The 25,403-nt window shown below is 41.3% G+C and overlaps 1 protein-coding gene across 2 annotated transcripts in view; it reads right to left on the reverse strand.

Annotated features, from left to right (window-relative positions):
- top2b (DNA topoisomerase II beta) overlaps positions 1–25,322 on the reverse strand; it is a 28,027-nt gene extending 2,705 nt beyond the window's left edge. Inside the window, exons 1-30 of one of the 2 annotated variants that reach the window (XM_071907533.2) lie at positions 24,812–25,322; positions 23,269–23,433; positions 22,566–22,656; positions 21,041–21,104; positions 18,617–18,762; positions 18,427–18,524; positions 17,211–17,423; positions 16,465–16,638; positions 15,782–15,883; positions 15,513–15,650; positions 15,264–15,402; positions 14,505–14,662; positions 14,231–14,356; positions 14,031–14,141; positions 13,641–13,746; positions 13,425–13,534; positions 12,542–12,634; positions 12,015–12,129; positions 11,221–11,342; positions 10,384–10,532; positions 9,089–9,320; positions 8,709–8,843; positions 8,237–8,437; positions 7,831–8,026; positions 7,629–7,720; positions 6,836–6,991; positions 6,635–6,718; positions 2,286–2,480; positions 2,033–2,159; positions 1,013–1,171 (exon numbers count right to left, since the gene is read on the reverse strand). In XM_071907533.2, the coding sequence (XP_071763634.1) occupies positions 1,013–1,171; positions 2,033–2,159; positions 2,286–2,480; positions 6,635–6,718; positions 6,836–6,991; positions 7,629–7,720; positions 7,831–8,026; positions 8,237–8,437; positions 8,709–8,843; positions 9,089–9,320; positions 10,384–10,532; positions 11,221–11,342; positions 12,015–12,129; positions 12,542–12,634; positions 13,425–13,534; positions 13,641–13,746; positions 14,031–14,141; positions 14,231–14,356; positions 14,505–14,662; positions 15,264–15,402; positions 15,513–15,650; positions 15,782–15,883; positions 16,465–16,638; positions 17,211–17,423; positions 18,427–18,524; positions 18,617–18,762; positions 21,041–21,104; positions 22,566–22,656; positions 23,269–23,433; positions 24,812–24,853 (4,039 nt within the window). In that variant the 5' untranslated portion in view covers positions 24,854–25,322. Of the gene's footprint in view, positions 1–1,012; positions 1,172–2,032; positions 2,160–2,285; positions 2,481–6,634; positions 6,719–6,835; positions 6,992–7,628; positions 7,721–7,830; positions 8,027–8,236; positions 8,438–8,708; positions 8,844–9,088; positions 9,321–10,383; positions 10,533–11,220; positions 11,343–12,014; positions 12,130–12,541; positions 12,635–13,424; positions 13,535–13,640; positions 13,747–14,030; positions 14,142–14,230; positions 14,357–14,504; positions 14,663–15,263; positions 15,403–15,512; positions 15,651–15,781; positions 15,884–16,464; positions 16,639–17,210; positions 17,424–18,426; positions 18,525–18,616; positions 18,763–21,040; positions 21,105–22,565; positions 22,657–23,268; positions 23,467–24,811 lie in introns of both variants that reach the window. The other variant, XM_071907532.2, reaches the window with a different exon arrangement.
- Between the last annotated feature and the right edge of the window lie 81 nt (positions 25,323–25,403).

The following is a 25,403-nucleotide window of genomic DNA, read 5'->3' on the forward strand; positions in this document are numbered from 1 at the left end:
CCTCAGACTCATCTAGGCAACGGCAGCCAATCAGACTCAGAAAATGTAGAGGGAGTTCAGACGTTATATTCACCCCCAAGAGGCAGGAGGACAGGGAGCTCAATCTACCAGTCACATTGTAACCAGCTACATAATGCTAGGGATGGCTGATATGATGATCTTACATCGTCATCGGGTAAAATTTGGTCACGATTTGTCTTCACAGGGAGATTGTGACATATCCTAATAGTCAACAATCCACGTTTAATTTCCATTCCTAACTTTCACCATAGCCGTCTGCATTCACTGTGTAAATGTCCTATTAACCCATGCCTCACACTTTCTCTTTTTTCTTTCCCTTTCTCTTTTTTCCACTGTTTGGAAACTTAAGTAACATCCAGAAGTGCCATAAGATTAGTTTAGCATGAAGGCGTGACAGTGGAAGTTATAAAAAAAAAAAAAAGCTTCCACTTCAGTTATGTGGACCTGGTTTGGATTTGCTGAATCCGACAGTGCTCAAAGCGCCAGGATTCATAAAATGTGCAAAGATAAGATTGGCTCGACCGGGGGTAATTCAGCAAACTTGTTTAATCGTCTCCAGAGGAAACAAACTCTGCGGCTGGAAGCTCTTTTTGCTTGAACAGCCTCACCATGCAAATCAAAAGCTGTCCTATCACAGCTGTTTAAAAAGGAAGTAAGAACATTAGTTTGGAACAAAGACAAGACATGGGCGGTATGAAGACAATTTAGCCAGTGCCATGGATATCATCATCAGCACCATTTGTGCTTAGTGTTGCGTATCAAGTTGTTGTTATTTGGTCTTCCATCAAGACTGCAATGGAAAAAAGTGTTTTAAGTAACACTTTCTCGTACTATCCTATGGGGTCAAATATACAGGAATTGCTTTTTTTTTATTATGTAGTTTTCCATTTCCCAAATAAAAATGAATCAAAACCCAAAAGAATGGGGATCATGACGCATATTGTAAATTGTGAAAATATTGTGATATGTTGTCGATATCTCCCAGCCCTACCTGATGCTCTCTGAGACTTGGTCTCTCTGGGGATGACGGGTTTGCTCTCCTCCATGTCGTCATCTGATTTGGAGTCTTCCTCAGACCAGGGGTTTCGCTTCTTCACCTTCTTAGCAGAGGGAACTTTGGGTACGGGGGTTTTTCTCACTCGAGGAGTCCCTGCAACCGAGTTCAACGCATTATCAGCCTTTTTCTTTATCCTCACTGCCATGCCGTGCCGAGTATCTAAGGCCTAGGAGCTTCTGGTTGCTCAGTAATGGATTTTCTCACCGCACATACAGTTATTAGCTAGGTTTCCATCCAACTGTCAATTGAATTTTCAGCAAACTTTTGAAATGTTGCAAAAAATATAAATTATGTGCCTTTCCATCGGCTTGGTTGACATGAATCTATAGGCTTACTTAACACAGAACTATGCTGGAAAAAACTTCCATAGAAGAAAAATGGAAGAGTTTTTCAAGAATTAGCATTGAGGAAGTTGTTGTTCTTTGGTGTCAATTAACGTCAGCCATATTTCAGACTGTCAAAAGATGAAAACAAAGAAAGATACTTATTATATACACTTATTCTAATACACCAACAAATAGTCATATAACCACAGACAGAGTCTTATAAATGGGATAAACAGCACTATGGCGTTTCTGGAAGGTCGTGGTGGACGAATGTTTTACAGCATTTCACAACGTCCAAAGACACTTTTCAACAGTTGTGCAATGAGACTGAACCATTCATCAGGCTGATCGTGCAGATATGTCATTTATCTATACGACAAATGCATTTCCATCACTACTTACACAAAAACTTAACAATATTGGGAAAATTGTATTGAAATTAGCCATTTTTAAATACATTGTACATGTACATACATACATACATACATATGCAACTCGCATAAAAACAGCTGGACGGAAACCCAGATATTGACGTATCAGTGAGACTCCAAGTGAAACAATGAAGCAAATGCTCTCGTCATGTTAGAAGAGACAACTCTAGGTTTTGGCTTAGGAAGGCAGTACTGACCGGGCTCTTTCTTCTCTTTCTTCACACGTGGAGTCTTGGGTTTGACCGGAGAGTTTTCCACTGCTCCTCCCTCCCCACCCAAACCGTCCTCATCGAGCTCCAGCTTCACTGCCACGTCCGAGTCACCCTGAGAGCAAAACACGCCTTGTGATTTAATATCATTTTGTATGGATTCATCTCCAAAAAAGATGGAAATTATAGTTTAGTTTTCTGAGATCAAAAAAAAAAAAAAAGGAAAAACAAGAGTTACTACCTTCTTCTTTTTGGTCAGTTTCTTGGTGGCGTCGGATTTCATGGGCTGAGTCGGTGGCTCCACCCTGCGGCCAAACGGCGAGGGCAAGGTCTCCTCGAGGTGCAGCTTCTTCGCCTTGGGTTTGCCCACCTTACCCTTCACCAGTTTGGTGGCCCTTCCTACACTCTGGTCCTCACGCTCCTGGGCTTCTACATTCTGACAAACAAAATACAGGAGTACATTAGTTAATAACTTTAACACTGAGTACTGTCTGTATGTACATTTAGTTCATATATTTACAGGTCATGAAGCCACTGTTAGCCTTTACTGATGCCCTGACAGCCGAAAAGTGCCGAAAAGTCTCATCACTGAATCCAGTACTCAGCCACCTACAAGGCATGCTCAGTGAGAAAGAGGGCGACAAAGCTCTGGCTAAACGGATTAAATGGGCCATAAAAGATGATCTCTTAACCAGATATACTGATCCTGAGGTGAGAACAGCCCTTGACATTTCATGCTTCGTTGATCCCAGATTCAAAGGAAGTCTCTGTGACAATGTAGAGGACACTGTTCTAGCATGTGAACAGAAAGCACTCAGGCTGCACTACAGTGCTCCTCCCAACCCATCGAGGTTAGTTACTGTGGCTCCATCCAGTCGTGGTGAGAAGGAAAGTGAGGGCAGGAGCCCTACTACAGCAAGAGCGGAGAAGAAAGGCTCGTCTGACTCACTGCAACACATGTTCACCTCAGCTAACCAGAACAAAGAGAAGAAAGATGCGACTTGTCCAGAGAACAGGCTTAAGGATGGAACTAGACTGCATCTCTCTTCTCCACTGGTCAGTTCCAGGTCTGACCCTCTTGCTGGGTGGAAAATGCACAGCACAGAGATGCCTCTCCTCTCTAGTGTGGCAAGAAAACACTTATGCATTCAAGCAACAAGTGTTCCCTCAGAGAGGGTTTTCAGCTGCAGTGGGCAGATCCTGTCTCCTCATCACTCTAAACTGACTCCACAACATTAGAGTAATTCTGCACCCAGTTTGAGCTTCTCTCAGTCTACTGAGCAATTTTAAAAAATGCATGACAGCGGGTGTGAAGAGCAGGGGAGGAGTGTTCGTGGGCATGTGCACGCGCTGATAGGCTGGGCTGGTAACATTCTTTTTTTTTTTTTTTACCAAAGGACAGTTGTCCTTGAACACAGCTGCATCTCCAACTGAACAGCGGCTGCTCATTTTAACCACTGGAGGGTGCACTGAGGCAGGTTTAGTGAGATAAATATGGCAGCAGCACATTTGGGCTCAAATGTTGACAATATGACCGGCGTAAATACCAGTTTACAACTCAGAAAAAGTGTTTTAGTGTGTAGTTGCTCTTTAACATGTTTATGTTTCTACACTACACTTGTCAGTAAGTGCAGTACAAATCAAATTCTGATGTTGCCATGCTCTACTGACAGTCTGTTCCCTTGTTTTGAGATTGTATGGCAGCTTCATTTATAACAAAAGAGGAACACCAAGCTATATTGCTTCACCGCTCTATGAGGAAGCTCGCTGTAATGACAAGAGTTCGTTTTAAGGAAACATGACAGTCGCATGGACTTTTAGACATTTTATTGTTACAAAGAAAAGTGATTTGAATGTACTGACTAGCTGTTTGTAGACAGCCAACTTCAATAAAAACATTTTTGATATGAAGTATCAAACTTTATGCAACTGTGAGGACTTCAATATATCACGATGAACATTATAAATATAAGAATGTTTTGTTTGCTTTCTGATGTTTAATGAGTTTTAGAACCTAAAATGCTCTGTTGAAGCATTTCAACACCTATAATGCATCTTTTTTCTTTAACTCTTTGAATGTTTAGGCCAACATAGAATTTCTTATAAAAAATAAATAAATTTAAAAAAACGCGGTTATCGTACACAAAACAGGAAGGTTATAGTGATATGAAAAAGTGATATTGTTGTTGATATTGTTACACCCCTACTATGCTCTATATTTCAATCTGTAAGGAGAGTTGACCCACACTGCCACATATCATCTAGCATGAATCTGTTCAGTTAAAGATAGTCTGCATGTCTGCTAACTCAGACACTCAATTTGAATCTCTATGCTGGGGGAACGTCATCTGGAGATGTGATTGCTCTTTCCCCATTCCCCCATGTACTCACCTAACAAATCTATTCAATGAGATTCCTTTTAGCCTGACTGTATGCAACCCCTTACTGTTCACTGTATTTGAATTTCTATGGCTAGGGACCCTGACCTGTAATTCACAATCAACATGGTTCTGTCCTATGTCTGCTACCCCTTGCAATTTGAATATTTATAGTTGGGGACCTTGTGAGCCAAGCGGCCTATCCCCAAAGCTTGAAAGCGTGTCTGAATCTTTATTCTTCCATTACATTTTAAAGGTTTCTTCAGTTAATTTATTTTTGATGAAAATATGTTTCTTTTCCAGGAGAGCTGGAAGCGAGAGTGGTGCAAGCAGTAAAAATATTGGGTGAATAAGCCAGCAAGAACCCCAAACAACATTGTTCCGGCATGCACTGGTCAAGTTTGCAATTAAATGAAGGCACTCAATGCGAACACAGTGACGCTTTCAGCTATATACTTAAGTTTTTAATTTCTTTATTTTTGAATGTGAATAAAAGCTACTGAGGTAACTGCTCTCACATTTTTTGTGTTTTCAAATGTCTCAAATAATGTGAACATTTCCTTTATGTCAACACTGATAGAGGGTAGTTACCAGGATTACAATACAGTTGAATACTGAAGGACATTACAGTATGTTGTTTTCAAATTGATAGATATTGTTCCTTTTGCCAGTCTGTTTGACATCTTTTAGCGTAGTACAGCAAACCTAAAACCAGTTTACCTTTCAGATCAGGATGAAAGAGATGGTTACAGCGACTTACCAACTGTGACCCGAGTCTCAGTAACCACCTCATTCACCCAAATCTGACAAGTAAAACCGTTGTAGGTCTGCAGCACTACATTAACAGATGTTCTGCATATAGTTACGTATGGAAGTTAAGATACATAAATGCCAACATCAAAAAGTATTAAAACTTAATTTCATATATTTGAAAGAAGTACAATTTCTAATATACTTTGGGGAAGCATGTCCAAGGCTTGAATGAACAGACTTTACTTATTTCAAAATTTGTAGAGCAGTGTTGTGTCTTTCGATCCATGGCAGATGAAAGTAACTAGTCTATGCAAACCATCCTGTATTTTATACACAACTACTGTCCCTCCAAAGTTTCTATTATCGGGACACCACCTACTGTATTTCAGTGGCACACCCATCAAGTGAGCAGCGTGTTCCATCGCGACCAGTGACACCCCCGTGTAAACGTACCATTACTCTTTGTCCTCTTGGTTCAGTGGGAAGAAACGGTCTTGACCACTAAACTTTAGATATTATGAAGTATGTTGACAGCAAACCTGGGTCTATGTGTGGTTCACAGCTTTGGTGCTCCACCGCATACAGCCTTGCTCCCTCAGCCAACCTCGTTTAATAAAAATCCAGCCCAGATAAAAATCATCGCAGCGTAGGGACTCTCCGTAGGCTTGCATGAACACTTGCCACACAGGTACCACCAGTTCTGCACTACTCCTCGGCTTCTCTTTGCTGTAGCTGCTTGTCACTCGGGTTTATTTGTATTGGATCAAATTACTTACTCAGTGGACTGAATTAAATTACTTACTCAGGCAGTACTAAAACACTTCTTTTTCATACCCTACACATTACCTCGCAACAAGAAGATTGATTCTGAGGTACTAAATTGGCAACTTTACCCTACCATTGCACAGGTGCAGTCACAGGCGTCCTGGTGGCTCAGTTGGCTAAGGCGCGTACCATATAACCGAGACGTCCTGGATTCGAATCCGCCCTGAGACCTTTGTCTCATCCCCCTCTCTCTTCCCCCTTTCCTGTATCTCTCTACTGTACTGTCCAATAAAGCAGCAATGCCATAAATCAAAACAATCTTTAAAGAATAGGTTGGGTCGGTCACCCTACCTTAAGGAGCTGCTAACCCACCTAACAGAATTTCATTAGTATTGGTTTCAATGGACAGTTTTAGGCTTTTCCACCCTGACAAGAAGTAAAGTATGGGGGAATTTTCTTGGGTATGAAAATGGTCAGGTGTGTTTTGAAAATCGGCACGAAATACCAGCTAGTGGCAGCTTCAAAACACAAATTTCGCTATCAGCCATCAAAAACATGCATCAATCGAACCCTAATGGAAACCTTTAGAGCAAGACGACTTCTTACAGACCAAAGCATCCCTAGTTAAGTGAGTGTGAAGTACTGATACAGCAATGAAAGACTAAGGATGAACTGGTTTCCCATGAGCACTTACATCCAGCTCCTCAATGAAGACTGCCAGGTCCTCCTTCCACAGATCCTCGGAGGATTTCTGCTGAAGATCGTTCAGCTCTCCTCTCTGCACATGAACACACATTCACTTTGTTAATGAATGCCGGTCAAATGCGAATCTTCTTGCACTATAAAATCTGAATTTGCGTCTAAAACAATGACAAAGCTGATGAGTATACAGTACCTTGTGGTCCCTCTGTTTAAGCAGCTCATCCACCTTCTCCTTGGACAGGCACCACAGAGGCATGTTGAGGATGTAGTTGAAGTTGGGCCCCGATGAGGAGCCAGAATCTATCGAGCTGTCGCTGTCGTTGGCATCGCGGTCTTCTTCATCCTGAGCCTGTCAGACAAAGAAACACAATGAAATCATCCAATCACAGCACAGAAACTCATCCTCATCAAGAGCCGTTACATCACTGTCAGGAAACACTCTGGGCCACATGGTCATAGAGCTGATGGAACTGTACTAGGGTTAGACAAATAGATCATGCCAATATTGGCCATTTACTAAAAATTATTATGGGCCAGTCAGTGTCGTCCACCACCAAATAAGATATGATGCAGTTTGATTGATTAAATATTTATTATAAAATTTGTCAATATTAATCTGGTTGTCTATGAGAAGAACAAGTATGATGCGATATGTTTAGTCACCATTACACCATTACGTTATTGTCATCCTGGTTTTCAGTGGAGAGTTTTAGTGTCCCATGATGGTCTAAATACTGTTTCAGAGGCTTTTCCACCCTGCCATGGACAAAATTCTGTGGGAAACACTGAATACTTTTAATTCTTTGGATTTATTTTATTCTTTGAATTTTTTTTGTGCATAAAATTGGGCAAATTAAAAGATATTGACTGAGCACAAAATATCAGCTCTTAAATCTAAAAATATCGGTCAAACTCTATTATACCAAGCAATTGTGGCCCCACTCTATTTGTGTGTAAATGTCAATCTAAATGACGGATGTCTGTACCTTTTCCTGGGCCTTTGCCCAGGCGGCCACTGGGTCCGACTCGAAGCCTTTCTGGACCAGCATCCGGATCAGTTCTCGCTTGGACTTGTTCTCTGTACAAAGGTTAGGTGTAGTCACCAATTAATGCAACGTATCCATCTACTCACCGCTACATAAGAAGCTGATACTTAAGGTGATGCTTAAGTCTCTTCAGTATTCTTACCAATCGAGATCTTTCCTTCGATCTTCTCCAGGACGAAGCGGGCCTGGTTGGACAGTTTGGATGCCTCGGCTCCCAGGCTGCCCAGCAACCAATCCTTCCTCAGTTTGTAGTAGTGCAACCGGAGCTCAAAGAACTCCTTGAGAATGTCTTGGACTGAATCATACCTCTTCATGCAACCCATGTGGTCAAACAACACCTAATAAAAAAGGTGAATGTATAGGTAATGGTTTAATAATCAGACAACTACACACTATTTACAACTACACACAGAACCAAGGCAACAGTAAACATTTCGTCCACCACGAATGATGCATTCCTCCGGGCCAAATGGTGGGAGACCAATCCATTCCGATTTCATAATGGGGGACAACAAAACACTTTCCATACAAGCATTACAAGCATTTACCATGGAGTTGCATGTGAGGCTGGACTGCAGCTTGAAGACTTTGTGGAGTCCAGCTGCCTCGGCCTGCGCTAGTTTTTCCTCAGACATGCGAACCACAAACTTGACGGTAGAATCGGTGTGGTATTCCTTATAGTCGTTGATGAGAGCCGGCGTTTTGTCTGTGCCCTGCAGCATGGGCTCCAGCACCGACTCCTTATAGGCCTAGACGCAAGGGGGAAAGACCACAGTTATCCCCGATAATAAGATGGTATACAAGCACCGAGAACGTGAACACGGGGAGAACATGCAAACTCCACACAGAAAGGACCAGGACCAAGATTTGGACCCAGGACCTCTTTGCTGTGAGGCAACAGTGCGAACCACTGAGCCACCGTGCCGCCAAGCAAAATCTAAATCTTATCTTAAAACATGCCAATATAATCCATTATCAACTAGATTAAAAAAAAAAGAGCTGGGAGTGTGCAGCCAGTACCTGTGTCCATGTGCGAACTGGCAGCTCAGTGATCTCGATGGTGTTCTTGTCTATGACCAACACCTCTCCACTGACCAGGTACTGGTTTTGACCTAGTTCGTGGATCACCCCTTTGAAGCTTTTGTAGCTGGGAAGCTGTTTAGGGAAGGAATTGCAGAGGGAGAAAAAATGAGGAAATTGCTTAACCCCACATCCACACTGCAAGCAACACACCAGAAGTCACCAGAAGTCCATTCCCAGTTCTCTGCAACTTGTACTTTGATCATCACCATCTACTGATCCCCAAGTCGCACTGAGATGTTTAATCAAGTCAACAAGACCTAGATTACAAAAGGAAGTGGTTTCTTTTTCAAGTTCTGAAAGTCCTCATGAATCTTTACCATGGGCAGGGGGTCCTGGTGGTTGAGCAATCGGTTGATATTGTTGACAATCTCTCGGGGGTCATAGTTGGGGATTTTACAGGCCCAGCCCGTCCCAATGCCCTCAGCACCATTCACCAGCACCATAGGGATGATGGGTATGTACCACTCAGGCTCCACCTTCTGGTTATCATCATACAGGAACTTGAGCAGGTTGGAATCCACTGCTGGGAATAGCAACTTGGCTAGCGGACTGGGGGAATGAGAAAAGAAGAGTACAAGGATTTCCATTACCAACACTTTAATTCAAGATAGACTGGTATAATGGTTTGCCAATATTGGAATTTTATTACAAAAATCGGCAAGAAAATATCATCCACCTTCGATATGATGGATATGATGCAGTTTGATTACATATTTATTGTATAATTGATAAATACTACACTGGTTGTCTACAGGAAGCCCTTAACCTGAATTGATTCTCGTGCAACATATTGATCAGATTCCACAGTATGCATGATTATGTTATTCTTATTCATATCATCCTGGGTTTCAATGGAGTGTTAGTGTCCTATGCCATTTCAGAGACTTTTCCACCCTGACAAGAATAATATTTTCAGGCAAACACACAAATTTGTCATTTAAAAAAAAAGCAATTGGCATTGAGGCTGTCACATTTAAAAACACTGAATACTGGCATAAACAACTGCAACTGGAATGCAACTGGCAGTTCCAATCCAAAAACATTGGTATCGGCCTTCAAAAAACCCTATCGTTCAAACCCTATTTTAACCGCTACATAGTTAAACAACACAAATATACCCCAGTACCAATACCTGCATCAAGCAAATACTGGTCTCGCTTGGCTAGACCCTTCTCACCAGTGCTGTACCAGCGCAGGGGAAAGATCTGGCAGAACCCATTACGGTTACTTGTCCGAATCCTATGTGATTTGAGTTTTTTGCTCATTGTTTACGTTTTCTGAATTCTGACAGTTTTTATAGACATGTGCCATGATTTAAAGATAATTTTAACTCAGTTTTGCCATCCCTGTTGGGGATGGGGATAAGTGAAGACCAAGAAAGTTTTTTAGCCATATGTGGCTTTGCAGAATGCTAAGTTGGGGACAGATGGGGATGAAAAGAGCCACACAGAAAGTAGAAAGGGAGGAGCATTCTGCCCAAAACTGGTGGAGGCCTTCCCAACAGCCAAATTCCTGCAAGTCAGACTAAGCAAATACTAGTACATGTTTTTCTATGGCCTATGTAGACTAGACGTAAACAAAAGAATCAAATATTTTTCCATCATTGCCTTACCTGAGCATGGTGAAGATGTAACGAGGGCTGGCAGCATCCTTGCCTCCATTGATGCGAGTACCGAACTGACCCAGCGGCTGCAGGATGTTCACGTTGTTACTGCCCACAAAGTTCTGGGCCAAGTTCACAATGGTCATCATGAGGGCTTGCTAGTTGGACAAAACAAACACAGGCAATTTGGACAACTTTACCACTTTAAGCAATGCAATGTTTTGGTCAGTGGCAAGTAGAATGCAAAATCTGTGCTATACCTCTACAGACCAGCTAGCTAGGTTGGCAGGTTGCCATCATTAAAAAACTGCTACTTCCACTCCTCAGTTCTGATTGGCTGAGTCAAAATAGCCAATAAACACACACCTTTAACTGCATAACAATTAATTCAAATCTTAATGCACTAACCCAAAAACACCACGCATACCACTACTTATGTGTTGCTTAAACACATTATTTAGCATCTGCTCGAAGACTGTATTAGCAGAAGAATAACATTTTATGAGTATTGATTAAGAAATTGAACACATTTGCATGCAACACCTGCTAGCTGTCCTGAAAAATAACTCTAAATCACAGCCTTTCTTGGTTTATTGCATAAGTAATACTGTAGTCAATAAAACACCTGTCACAAAGCCAACAAAACAGAAACACAAATCAATAGCAAATGAGGAACTAGCTTCAGGATTCTTTATTTTGCCAGAATTGGATTCAAATCTACCTAGCTTGCCTGCTAACTGCTTATGTTCCCCATTGTTATGATGGCTCTCAACACACTGTCACATGTCTGGAAGGCTGCACAATGAAGGAGTTGGATATGGAAAGGTGTGATGTACATCACTGTACCTCTCCATGATGGTAGGCAGACATCTCTGCCACCGAACCAGCCAGCTGAGCCACTTTCACCTCCCTCTTGTCGTTCCTCTTCATGCAGGTGAACAGCACCTTCCTCTGGCCTGGCTTCAGGCCTGGAAGAACACACATCACAAGGGACCACATGTCAGAAGGGCTGAAATAATAAACAATCAATACCCCTACACATCAGCATTTTTTTTTGTTAGAACTGATTCTGCAAGTCCTGATACTGATACTTGTAACCCCTGTTGTCAGCTGATTGGGTGCATTTTCTGATAAAGGAGCGACAGAAACTCTATAAAAGTAACATTATCTGCAAGTGTGCAAATTCTGTGGTAATATGAACAATTTACACAAACACACTACAAGTTATCTCAGTTCACTACAGCACACAGAAGCCTGCATTCTTTTTACATTCAATATTTGGAAATATTAAAATAGTTTTTGCCTCAATTTGTCCCCTAATCCATATCAATAATGCACATTATATAGCACAACACTAAAAGAAACACTGTATTGTTTGTATCAACGCAAAGTTCAGTTATATATACCATATATAATTAGATACTGTGTGAAGTATCATATTGTATCCCATTGTATTAAAATGGAATGGTATAGTGAGATGCTTGACAACATTCAGTCTTACATCTCAGGCTCAGAAAGAGGACTTCAGTGAGAGCTCAATAAATACCAACAAAGTTCACAGTCTCTATTTTCTAATTCAGACTACAAAACAGCAGAACAAACAGTTCACAGAGAGGCGTCCAGGGAGTTGGTGTACGAACCGTCGACCAAGGATGGAATGGATCTCTCATTGTCGGAATTGGAAAAGAGGATCAGCTCTTTGTTGATGAAGTCGTTGTAGGAGAGGTGCCTTGCTTGGGTCCCGTACAGGTATTGCTGGAAGATGAAAAATACAATTTTTTAAAAAAAAAGAGAGACCAGTGGTATAACGTTTTATCAGGGCGGACTCTGATCAGTTTCAGCATGGGAGAAAAGCCTGCATTTGAAATCAGCAACAAACAGCAGAGTCATTTACAAAATGTCAACAAATCTAGGCTGACTGGTCTTTTAGTCTGTCATTTCCATTTCAAGCAGATATCTGGGGAGCACCACACAAGTCATCAAATACCAGCTAATCAAAGAGTACGATGCTCAATTGAACAGAGTTTGTGATGTTCATTCCAAAGAATTCCCATAGTGGGAGCAACACTCACATCAAAATCAAAACATCGTAACACAAACATCTTTACTTTCTTCTCATCATTGCCTCACACTTGCAGATTTTCTCTCCCTCAGCAAAGCCACAAACCTCTGGCAGGCCATGCATCCTCCTCTGGCGTCTGTCCTCCATGAAGTTAGTCAGCCACTCCTTCCTGTCGTCTGTCTTCTTCTTACTGAAGGCCTAGAGCACAACAAAAAAGACACTGCAGCTCAACCTCTACTTACTCATTTGGGCTCTAATATACTTAGGACATCCAACTGGGCTATGTTAAAACTAGGATTTGACTTATGTGAGTTTTTGAAGGCCGATAAAGACACAAAAACTCTCCACTGAAACCAAAGATAATTAGAAAAAATAATCATGCATACTTGTATGGAATCCAATCAAAAACTTGCATTAGAATCAATTCATGTTAAGGGTTTCCCATAGACAACCAGTGTAATATTGATCAATTATACAATAAATCTGTAATCAAACAGACTGCATCGTATCCATCATATAGGAGGTGGACTGGCAATATCCGATTTTTAATAAAACACCAATATCAGCCTCACCCTAGTTACAACAGACCATCTTACATAATTGGAAAATCAAATTGAATAGGTGTTCAATGCATTGTTGTCAATGTTGATGTCAATGTTTCCATTAACATCAGTTATCAGTGTTACGATGTTAGCATGCTTATTTCAATCTGAAATGCTGATTTTAATGTCCCAGGTTTTTGTTTGGCTGCGTTTGTCCCTGGGAAAATGGATTATTAGATTGCTGCTACTGATCTACCTAAATCTACAAGCAGCTATGTTTAACAATCACGTGAAAAAAATGTTGACATACATTTCCAGGCCTTTTCCAAAAGTTTTTAGATATTTTGTTCTGTACATGAAATCAGTCCTAAAGTACACAATTTGTCAGTCTAATTCTTCAGGTACCCTGCCATCAGACAACAGTACAGAACTAGTTTCAAACTCACCAGAGTGATGGCAGCATCGTCTTCTGCACCGCTGTATCTGAACATGATCCGGTGCCGTTCCATGTCAGCAAAGTACTCCTTTGCTTCTTTGCTTGTACTTGTACCCAAACCTAGAACACAAATTTAAAACTATTTATTGAAACAAATATTTTTCCAACAACAGCGGCACGAGCCCTCTTTTGAGTTTGGGTGGTTGAATATATCTGATTAACAAACCTTTGTAGTACTTTATATGCCAGGTTTTGTAGTTCTCTGTATGTTTCTTCCACTCATCAAACTCTGGAATGCTGTAGAAGGCCAGCTCCTGCTTGTTCTTGCTCGCCTACAGATACAAAATCAGCACCAGTGAGGTCCAGATTAACCAAGATTGCGTTTTTGAACCTCAAATTATCGCGCCACAGATTTTGCGCAGCGAAACACTGTTACCGCTGGCCTATTCATGAACATCGTTATTAGTGACTGCACAATCAAAACAAGTACAAGCCTACTTTGGGCATTTTGGTGATATAGTGGTCCATGCAACAATGGAAATCAATGTCTTTGATATATGCAATCAGGTGTATTGGTAGGTAAATGTGTGAGTGTGTGTGTATTTGTCTGCCTTACTTTGACAATGGGCGTGATAAACTCCTCTAGGAATGTATGTTTCAGCAGAGACGGCCAGTTGTGGTGGAAGAAGTTGATCAGCAGACCTTTGATATGGGAGCCATCTTGATCCTGGGAGAAGACCAGAATGCAAAAAACGTCATCACTTCACCTGGCCAAATAGCAATAAATGAAAACAAAGTTATGAAGCTGTAGGTCACCTGATCTGTCATGATCATGATCTTGCCATAGCGCAGGGACCTCAGTGACTCTGGGTCTTCGTAGCTCTTCTTATACTGGAGGCCAACGATTTTGATGATGTTGTTAATCTCAGCGTTCTCCATGATCTGTTGACAAAAAGGGGAATGTTAGATGGCAGATAGAAAATACTAAGTGAGCGTATTATTTATTTAGGAATTTAGGTTAGTTAGCCTCTACCACCTTGACTGACTTGGGAAGACACTCTAGTAAGTTCACTAACATCCGATGACATACCTGCTTGTGCGTTGCCTCTCGTACATTTAGGATCTTGCCTCTTAGTGGAAACACTCCATAGCGATCTCGTCCTATGACCCCCAGCCCAGAGACAGCCAGAGACTTGGCCGAGTCTCCCTCAGTGAGGATGAGAGTGCATTCAGAGGAGTGTTTCCCACCTAGGACACACACAAGTTAAAGACAAATGTTATCAGTGAGTATTGATGTACAGTGTGTTAGTCTTCAAGTCAGCTCAGAGTTATTGCTCTGAGCCAATGGATCAGTTTACAGAGTGGCTGTGTAAAACCACTGAGGTAAAGCTTCACTTAAAAGTGCACTGTGATGCATTACAAGGCGGTCATGACCCAGTAGAAGCACAGATAAAGTCTTCCAATATTATCATCAAACACGTCATTAGCTATACAGTTGCCCCACAAACCCCCTACATTCTTCCCTGCAGTGTTTATTATATCATGCACTGATTATAATTATCATGCACTCACAATGTGCTTACATTGTAAGTAAGTTATTTGTATAGCATCTTTCAGGACATTACAGCCACAAAGTGCTTCACATAAAGAAACAAGGATGGACACACAACAGATGATGCCTTGTAATTCCCTATGAGCACCATTTCAAGTGTTACTAAATTCACAAATTAATAAATAACTAATAAAATGTTCCGTAAAACCCCTCTCGCATCAACATCAATGATTTAGTTCATCTCCAAGTTCTTCTCAAAGCCTTACTTATTAATAAATAAGCACATTGTTACCGCACCAGCATCGTTGGCGTCATCTAGCTTGGGGATGCCTTTAATCTTGCTGTACTTCACAGATGAGCACTTTTTATTCAGCTGAGTCTGAGCCTTGAACTTCACCCAGTTGAGTATACTCTCAACGATCCCGCAATTGGTCGCCTGTGGGTGATAAAAGAGACAAACTCTTGATGATAGACACTTAATTGTTTTACTTGACACGAGAAGAAATGAAACGAAAACAGATTACAGACAACATGAAACGTCCTTACCGCCCTGATGAATTTCTCGGAGAAAAGGCACTTGGACCCGAAGCTCTTGGTCTGGAGAGTCATGTTCTCCTTGGTCTGGGAGTCAAAGGTGGGATTCTCAATCAGCGCATTCACAAACACCCAGATGTGGTTCTTCACCTGAAGTAGAAATGAAAGGATGGCGATTCAACGAGGGGAAGGTGATTCAACTTGCGACACACAATCTGCAATACAACTACCACAGTAACCAGAAAAGTTTTAAATGTTGCACAGATCATTTGCCACGTTACCTGGAAGGGTTTGACTGAGACTCCTGCCTTGTTCTTCTTCTTCACCACCTCAATGAGTTTGGACACTATCTGGTCCACCACATAGTCAATGTGTCTGCCACCCTGAAATGAACACACCCTCAGTGTTAGAAGTCCCCATCCATGTTCCTGACTGAGTAAAGACTAGACCAGAGATGCACCGATACCAATTTTTCAGAATACCAAGTACTTTATGAGGTAGATCGGCTGATACAAGTACCAACCAAAGTACTACTCAATTTACAGTCATTCAGGGACAAGTGCATCAATTGCGCTTATTTAGTAATTTGATCTAGTTATGCTCTGACCATTGTATAACAATCCTCAATCAAAAATGTAATTATAATGATAAATGAATAGAAAATAGGCTACATAACAGGCTAGAGGATGTACAATAACTTCTCTTTTCTTTTTTTAATTGGTCGAGCACAGTTTACTAATGGACCCTCAAAAACAGAGAGAACATCATCATCGTCACCCCTCTCTCTCTCCCACTCTTTACCGTCTTTCTCAACTGTGAACTCTCAAATAAAGGCAAAAACAGTATGGATATCGAGACAGCTTTGTTTCCCAGTACGTGGGAGATGGCTCAACGTTCTGCAGATACTATTGGTGCACCTCTCATATCGACTGTTGCCGCTGACGTTCAGATTCTGTTTGGATACCTTGGTGGTGGCGATGCTGTTTACAAAGCTGATCTGCTGGAAGCCCTTCTCGCTCATGGTGAGGCAGACCTCCCACCTCTCATTCACAGTCTCGTTCACCACCTTCAGGGCCACGCCCGTCTCGTCCAGTTTGTCCTTCACATACAGATCCACGTAGCTGCGAAACCCAGTCACCTTTAGTGGCAGAAAGGAGAGATCAAGTAAGGTGAAGTGAGTAATAATCAAGTGCGTACTATCATTTTAAATCAGAAATCACAATTGCTGTCAGGCCCGTTATGAGTTATGGGCCACAATAGTCTGAGAAAGACAATATCAATATCTGTGGAAAACTAGGCCATTGTTATTATTATTATTATTATTTTATCAGATGCATGGCCAGAGAAATCATCTCAGTGTGGTGTAGGAGAATTCTACTCAACAGCTTCAGGGGTGTCAAACCTGCCTCACTCTGCCTTAAGAAACTGCTAACCAACCTAAAAGAATTTCATTAGTCTGATTTTCAATAGAGAGTTTTAGTGTCCCATGATGGTCTAAATAATGTTTCAGATTTTCAGGCTTTTCCACGCAAATTTTTTTTTATTTGATGGCATGAAAATTGTCAAACTTAAAGATATTGAATAACATATATAAAATATCATATTGGCCCTCGAAATCAAATATTGGTCAAACACTAATACAAACAGCAGAGCAACTACAGTACAACAGAGAAAAACCTTTGACTTCAAAGTATGGGCATAGAGACTTACAGGTAATTTCTTCCCATTGAGCATGACTTTAACACCCTTGCAGGAGCCGGCTATATCATATGCTCTGCGGGTGAGCAGCGCTACAATGTCCTTGTCCAGTTTCTCCATGTTGAACTTGGCCAGGTCTGGCTGGAACGTCACACACGTGAAATCGTCCCCGTCGAAAAACTTGATCTTGGGCTCAGCAGTCTTGGACATGTTGTTTTGCCAGGTCTGAGGGCAGAAAGTGTACAGTATGAGTGACATAAATGAATGGCTGCCATCACTGAAAACCTTATAATGTCCAATTTTAGATTATTTATTTTGCCATTGAATTGAATACAATATTTCCTAGGTGCTTGATGGCCACAAACATGTCTTTTACAGAAGTTTAACAAAATCATAACACCCTAGCTGTATGAGGTGGAATTAGTCCATGTCCCAAACATCCGTGATATGACAAAACACCCTGTGACAATTAGAAAAACTCATAAAACCCACAAGGATGCAACCATACCAAAGACTGAAGAGACACCGCAAATGGTGTAATTAACACAAACTTACCTCAAATATGATCATATGTCACACACACCCTATAAAACAGCAACTATTTGATTGCAATTCTAAAGATGTCATTAAAATTGGAAAGGTGCTACATGTTTAATTTTAACATCGATAAGCCATTCATTTTGAAACATTAGTATGATTACTGTAAACAAACAACACCATCACAGAGAAGATTGGAAGCCCCTACGAGCCAATCCAAATCCTATCCAAATCATTTGACGGGAATTCTGCTATATTGCTTTAGGGCACACAGGAAAATTGCTTTGCAGCACAAAACAGGAAGAGGGTGTTGTTCTTCCAACACAAATGGAGAAAAAGCTTTCAGAGTTTCTGGCACTGGCAGGTGAAGGAAGGAGTGAATGACCAATGGAAAAATCACTTCCGACATGTTTATCCTCTTCAGAAAGGGCAAAGAGAAAACCTTTAGCCGAAGGAGCAAACATCCTCTTTGCGACAGCAAGCAACGGGGCATATAGGAGACGTGGTCTTAATTTTGATCAACACTAGCACTAACAATTCCACTGTTATAAGATAGAGGCTACCAATCGTCTTGACCACTGTCTCATTTGTTTACAGTCATTATACCAAGGTATCACAATTAATTTGATAATGAAATATTGCTTTAAAATATGCTATCCTGTAGCACCATTAACAAGAGAGGCATCCTCACCTGTTTGAAACTATGTCTGTACTCCTTACAGGCGGTTTCCACTGTGAACTTGGTACTGAAGATATTGCAGAGTTTAGCACCGTACCCATTCCTTCCACCTGGTGCCAAACAACAAAAAGAAATAATTGCAGGGCTTAAAATTCAGCTATCAGAACTGACTGTGAAAACACATTAACATGGTTCCTCTTACCTGTGACCTTTTTTTCATCGTCATCATAGTTGCTGGAGGTGAGAAGGTGGCCGAAGATGAGAGCTGGGACGTACATCTTCTCATCCTTGTGCTCCACCACGGGGATTCCTTTGCCGTTGTTCCAGATAGAGATGGTGTTGGACTCACTGGTGGAGACAGAATAGAGGGCAGTGGATGAATTACAGAGGCTATTTGTCTCCATTTATCTCTGAATAGAACCTGCACACTGACAGTCTGATGGACAGTAGGGATGGGACAATATCAGGAGTAACAATTTGAACATCGTGTTTCCATACAACCAATCTAGAAGTTTATCTGCACCTATTATGCCAGGCCATAGTAGTTCTGTTTCTGTATTTACAAATTAGTAGGCCACTGTCATACAACTCTGGGAATCTGTGAAATCAGTTGCTCTCCAATTTTGAAAATCAAGAGAAAAGGCAAGCTCCACCTTCGCCATATCTGATAGGTTAGCGAACACTTAATGGATAATTAGATATACTGTGGTCCGAAAAAAGGTTTCCGCTTTTGACGTACAAACAAATACAAACGCTGCATAGAAAGACGGACAGCCCTCCGTTATTTCTTGTTATCTGTCGACGTATCAGCCCCATAGAGAATACATTGCCTCAATACGTTCTTGACAGATACAAAAACCTGGCCTTTAATAAAAAAAAATGGGTACGGTCAGTCGGTGTCGTCAACCTCTGATATGATGGATATGAAGCATTCTTTGTTTGATGACATATTTATTGTTTAATAAACTTAACCTGAATTTACTCTAAAGCAACACTTTGATCGGATTCCATACGAGTACTAATAAAAATGTTATTATCATCACCATTGGTTTCAAAGAAGAGTTTTTTGTCCCGTGGTCTAAATGATATATCTTTAAATGGTACTAATGGTACCATTTAAAGATATTGAACATCGGCACTAAAATCAGCAGCTTCAATGCAAAAATATCAGCATCAGCCTTCAAAAAAAACCATCATTCAAACACTAACCACCAGTACACCAATTAGTATTACAGAGTTATGAATGTTGTGTGTTGACAGCGACAGAAGCCAAATATGTAAATATGAGTCAGCACGGTTGACATTATGGCAGTCTAACAGAAACAGATGTTTAGATTTGATTCAGCGATGATCTAAAAACACATGGAGGATGAGTGTACGCCCTCGCAATGACAATTTTGTCATTTAGCTTTTATCCAGAGCGACTTGCAATGAGTGAGCAGGAAAGGTTCGGTGTCGTGCTGAAGAACACTTTGACAAGACACACAATGGCTGATGGATACAACATTGGCTGTTGTGGGGATTGAATCTGGGGCTTTCTGGTGATGGGACAGTCTCTCTAATCCCTAGGCAACCCTGCCGCCTGCTCCTGTAGCGCGTTTTCCCTCTTACTTCTCCCTCTTCATAAAGGCTAAAGGAAATTCTTTAATTTATTCATCTTGCCAGGTCCTGGACCTTCCAACAGTTAAGGATGACCAACAGAGTTTTCGGCCACTAGTAGCGCTAGCGGGCAAAGTGGGTCCCCGTACAACAACAAAACACAGGTAATAAAATAAATTAATGTTGTTTACATGGACAAAAATTCTTTAAATAAGCCATCAAAGATTTGAGTAAAGAAAGATGGAATTGTTTGTCATATCCCCTTGGTTTGTGGTGACTGAAAACAAAGATACAAAGCTGCCAAGCAAGTGCCCCCACAAACAAGCGAAGAGGGCACCGGAGAGGAGCATTAACATCTATATAAAACCACATTTAGCAGCAGGGCCCTAAGTGAAGCAGGCGTAATGGTATCATTTATATAGCGGAGGACGATAAGAGTGGAGAGCGGGCCTGGCTGAAGGACACGGTGCTGTTTAAGCAGTCAGATGCGGATGCAGTTTGCCAGGCTGTAGGTGAACCGCATATGAAATGAGAGCTCAGTGCATCCCGGTGCAGACTCATTACAGCTTCACCCAGATCCATCACCTCTAGATGACCAGGCTGTCTGCTCCTGGCTTCCCACTGACTCAAACCTCTTCCATCTACCTTATATTCACCAAGCACTACCACCAACCAGAGCATGAAGAAAACACAGAGCTGAATACAGTCAGGCCGAGTTTTCCTGCCTGAGATTCTACATCCAATCTCATTAATATTGAAATCATATATCTACACCCCCCACCCCCTCCACCCCTCCCAGCACAGAGAGGGGAAGCATTTCGATCCAAAATGAGATATCCACCATTTGGAAAAATATGATGTGTACTCAGACACAAAGACCTTAACTTATAAAACAGTTTTTGAGGATGTAATGATCCATACTTTGGAAAAATTGAACCATTAAAATCAGATGAAAACATCTTACCAAACACGGATGGAATAAAACCCTTCAATAATTAGTATACATTTTATAAAGCATTGTACTCACGGATCAATGGTGATCTTAATGGCAGACATATTCTTGTCCCTTTGTTTGTTGTCTGCTGCGTTGACTGTAGGAGAGAATCGTGTCAAAATAAAACGTCATACACTGAAAAGTAGCAGATTCATAGTCTTATTGTAGATTTTCAGAAGAGTTGCCTGTGTCAAAAAGGTTGTCCAAGATACACAAAGTGCTGCAATCAATTTAGGATAGAGTCCTAAATTATGAATATGACCTATACAATCACTTCTATTTGTTAAACAGAAACCTTTCTCTATGGTTTCTCTCTAGACTGCTCTAGTATAGCAGGAACACTGAAGTCAGATTTCACACAGGCCTGTTTACTTTCAGCTGTTGACATTTTTTGCTTTTTTGCTGGGAGTGTATGATTCTGCCTCAAAATATACGTTCTAGGACTGTGCCTGTTGTGTAACTATATGGACACAGCAAGAGAGAGGAAACTGCTGTCATTACTGAATTACTGCTATAAATAGATAAATCAACCAAGTGCAAAGAGAGGAAAGCAATTACCAACAACAATCCCTTGTGGTGAGCACAGTGTTCAACAGCATCAATTTGAACCTAATTACACTGTTGTACCTTATTAACAGGAGCATCATAGACATAGTTATTGGATCTGGATACAGAGGATAACTATCACATTTTACTAAGTTACTGAGGCAAACATGGACGAGATAACAGACCTGTATTTAGCCAGGGACAGTCGAGCTTGTTTGCTCTTTTCCAGCAAAACAAAAGCTACACTAGACAACTTGGTGGCTCCAAATGGCAGAGGTGAGACTGTGTGAACTTCAAAACCCACAAATCAAACAAGGTGATGTCTGTAAACTGAACACAACACGACCAGGCCTGTCTGCGATGCTTTATACCAAAGGATACTACAGAGGAAGGTGCCAGGTGAAAACAATTCACAATTCTCATATAATCACAATTATTGTAAATAATAAATCGGAATTTAATTTCCACGTGATTAATCACATGGACACAGGTTTTGCACGTCATTCCAAAAGATTTTTCTTGTTTAGGATAAAGTTTTGAATTTCACTTTCAAGTGGACAAATAGGGTTAATCTATGGCATCTCAATTAGCGGGAATGGGACACTCTTCTCTGCTGCAGCCCCACTTTGTGATTGACGCTGATGAGACGAGTGGGTTTTCACATAAAACTCTTTCCTAGTGCAGCTTTAACCAAGGGCAGCCACATCCACTGGAATGATTTGTCAGACAGATTTTCAATTCTCACAAATGTCTCTATTCAGGCTGCAAACAGTGCACACAAGGACAAGCTCATAGAGGGAAACTAATCTTCAGAGTGCAGTCCTATATCACTGCTACTGAGCAGCACCAGCCAGCAGACTCTCATTCACTAAATGACAGTAACATTTGAATCGTAATAATAAGCCTTGAATCGCCTAGTTATAGATGGACAGGCTCAACTGACAAGTGAATAATTATGTCAACTGTGCGCATCACGGTGTCGAAGCAAAACCAACAGTGTGGATCCACTCACCGAGAATTTCATCAAAGATTTTGTATAATCCAGGAACATAGGTGATTTCCCTCAGATTCATTCCTACGTCTTCGTCAAAAACCCACATTTGCTGGAAAAAAAGGGAAGAATAATAAGAGATTTAACTCCAGGGATGGACAACTTCGATGGTAGCGGTGGCCATAAAAATGTTGCAGTCATTACAAGAAGGCCGAAAGAGTGTGTAAATGAGAAAGCAGGCACTGTTCATTACAATATTCACATGTGCGGAGACATGTGAATATTGGTGTGTATGTGTGAATATTTGATGTAACATCCAGTGTACTAATAGATCATTAACTTTCAACCACTGCAATATCAGCAAGGGTTATGCTGATATGGGTTTTTGATGGTCCATATATTGTGCCAATATTAAATACAAATTTGACCATTTTTATGCCCAAGAAAAGCCTCTGAATCAGCATTTACACCACCATGGGTCACTGAAATTCTCCACTGAAACCCAGACTGATGAAATTATTTTAGGGTTAGCAGCTCTTTAAGGCGGGGTGACCCACAACACCTATTCAATGGCAGGGGAAACTCTGGGATGCATTACTGCCTTTAAATGAAGAATTATGGGGGAGATTTTACCAACTTTTTTGTGATCAAGGTAGAACCTCGATATCGGCGGTGGATTACATAAAAGCCATCAACAATGGGTGGGAGTCTCCTCTGGACTCACCTGAGTGACGGGCTCCACAGAGCCAATGTACGTGTCTGGACGGAGTAGGATGTGCTCTAGCTGGGTCTTCTTCTGGTAGACTCGCTCCACCGACATCTTCTTGGAGCTGTCCTTCTCTTTCTTGGCTCCTTCCATCCTGCTTTCGCCCCTGCCGTTTGCTTCCTCCTTTTTGGCGGCATTGTTTTTTTCAAAGAGGGTCTGTTATTAGACACATGCGCATAACTTTGTTAAAAACCCCAGCCTTGCGATAAAATGATTGTGCTGCGTTGACAGCTGATTATCAGTGCTCACCACCAAAAGGGAAAACGCCCCTCTCCTCTCTATGACTTGGGTCATTTGGGTGACAAAGAGAGGTTACTCTGTGATATTTAACAGAGGCAAACCACAGCCATTATAACAGGAAGGCTGGGGTGGTTGGGGGTTGTGCTTGTATCAAAAACATTGAAGTGAGCTTTAAATGTAATGTCTCTCCATTTCAAGTCATGGTAATTTTTGGGCAAGATAAATAACTTCTTAGTGTTGTACAGCATATCTATTCCCAATCTATTCCCAATTCCCCAAGAGCCTCCATATGTCTTGAGTGTAAAATAGAGCATACTGTGAGTATGCGTGCCACCAGGGTAAACAGACAAATAGTAAGGGAATGTGTAGTTAATACTTAGTATATATGGCATAAACTGTTATTGAAAGCCCTGCTGCGAGTATCACGCACTTTAACTCAAACCCAAGTCCGAAAATCATCTGTTCCACTGTGAAAAGGACTCGACTAACCCCGATATTCTCTCTTGTATGGAGAGAACGTCACGCCAAACTCCATTCAGAAAACTGGCAATTAATCCCTCCTTGCCTTCTGGAAATCGAACACACCTTGTATACCATGATTCTAGACTTAATATGAAAAGTTAGCATCCACTGGTAAATGTGGCTTCCAGGTGATTCACTAAGCAGCACCCTGTTTCAACAAAATATCAAGTTTTTGAGTTGGTTCCCACTGCTCACAACCGTCCACAAATCCACACATGGTGTATTTTAGTGGGAGAAAAGAGTGGGGATAGCAGGAAACCAATTCTAAAAGTTGTAATTTAATTGGAATAAGAGCTGCGTGTATGCAGAATTTAACAGTGGATCCTAATGATTCAAAAAGGTCTGAAGTCATGTTCTACCTGGTATGTACGTTTACCGATGAGGAGGACAACTTTAAATCGCCAGGTTATTAAATAAAGTTTGGCGTGAAGTTGTATCTGTATTAAAGAATGGAGTGTATCTGGGCCTGGTCTACTGTAGCACGACATAACAGTGACTGGCCTTTCTAACCCGGCCTGAATTGAGATGGAGACTGCAGCTGGCCGTGGTCTTTAACACAGGCTAAGCATGGATAGGCAAATAGCCACTTAGGCTAACGTTAGACTAGTTTGGAGATTTAAAGCTCAGCTACCCGGTGCACGGGGCTACGGTTAACATTCACATTGATTATAAAAACACTCAAGTTGAGTTAGCCACGCCATAGCTACCAAAATTTTACTTGTATTGCAAACTAACTTACCACCCAAGTCAGTCCCCCGCTCCCTGCTGCGCCGTTGGACATCTTTCTTCCTTTGTGATCCTAAATTTTCGTGATGCAGCTCGCAAAAATGTCTTCAAACCCGGTGAAATTAAAAGTCCATCAACACAAGAATCGTTTCAGTCGCTCTAAGCCATTAATACGCGTTTACTTCCCATATTTTTTGTATCCAGTTCGCGTCTAAGATAATCCTCCAAAGGTATCAAAACAACCACAGTGAAGGGGAGTGTATCGCGGCTATTGTTAAAATCGACAAGCGGTGGCACACTAGGCCTAAACTTCCAACAAAGATGCTAACCGGGCTACTTGCTAAAATATAAATACTGTACAAAACGCCAAGATTAAATAGTTTGGTAGTTTCATGTGTAATAAAAAAACAAATTCAAATAATGTTTAACTGAAATGCTCCGAAAACGCTGCTACACTTAAATACTTTTCATTCAGAAATAAAACGTATATTTGCTAGCTGCAACCTCCGTCCGGCTCCGCCATCTGCAAGATAAACGGCGAAGCGTCACAGATAAGTCAACCAATCGGGTGCTTGCTTTGAAAGGCACCGGTACTTCGACCAATA

Source organism: Centroberyx gerrardi, chromosome 19 (genome assembly GCF_048128805.1).
Source record: "Centroberyx gerrardi isolate f3 chromosome 19, fCenGer3.hap1.cur.20231027, whole genome shotgun sequence".
NCBI classification, from domain to species: Eukaryota; Metazoa; Chordata; class Actinopteri; order Beryciformes; family Berycidae; genus Centroberyx; species Centroberyx gerrardi.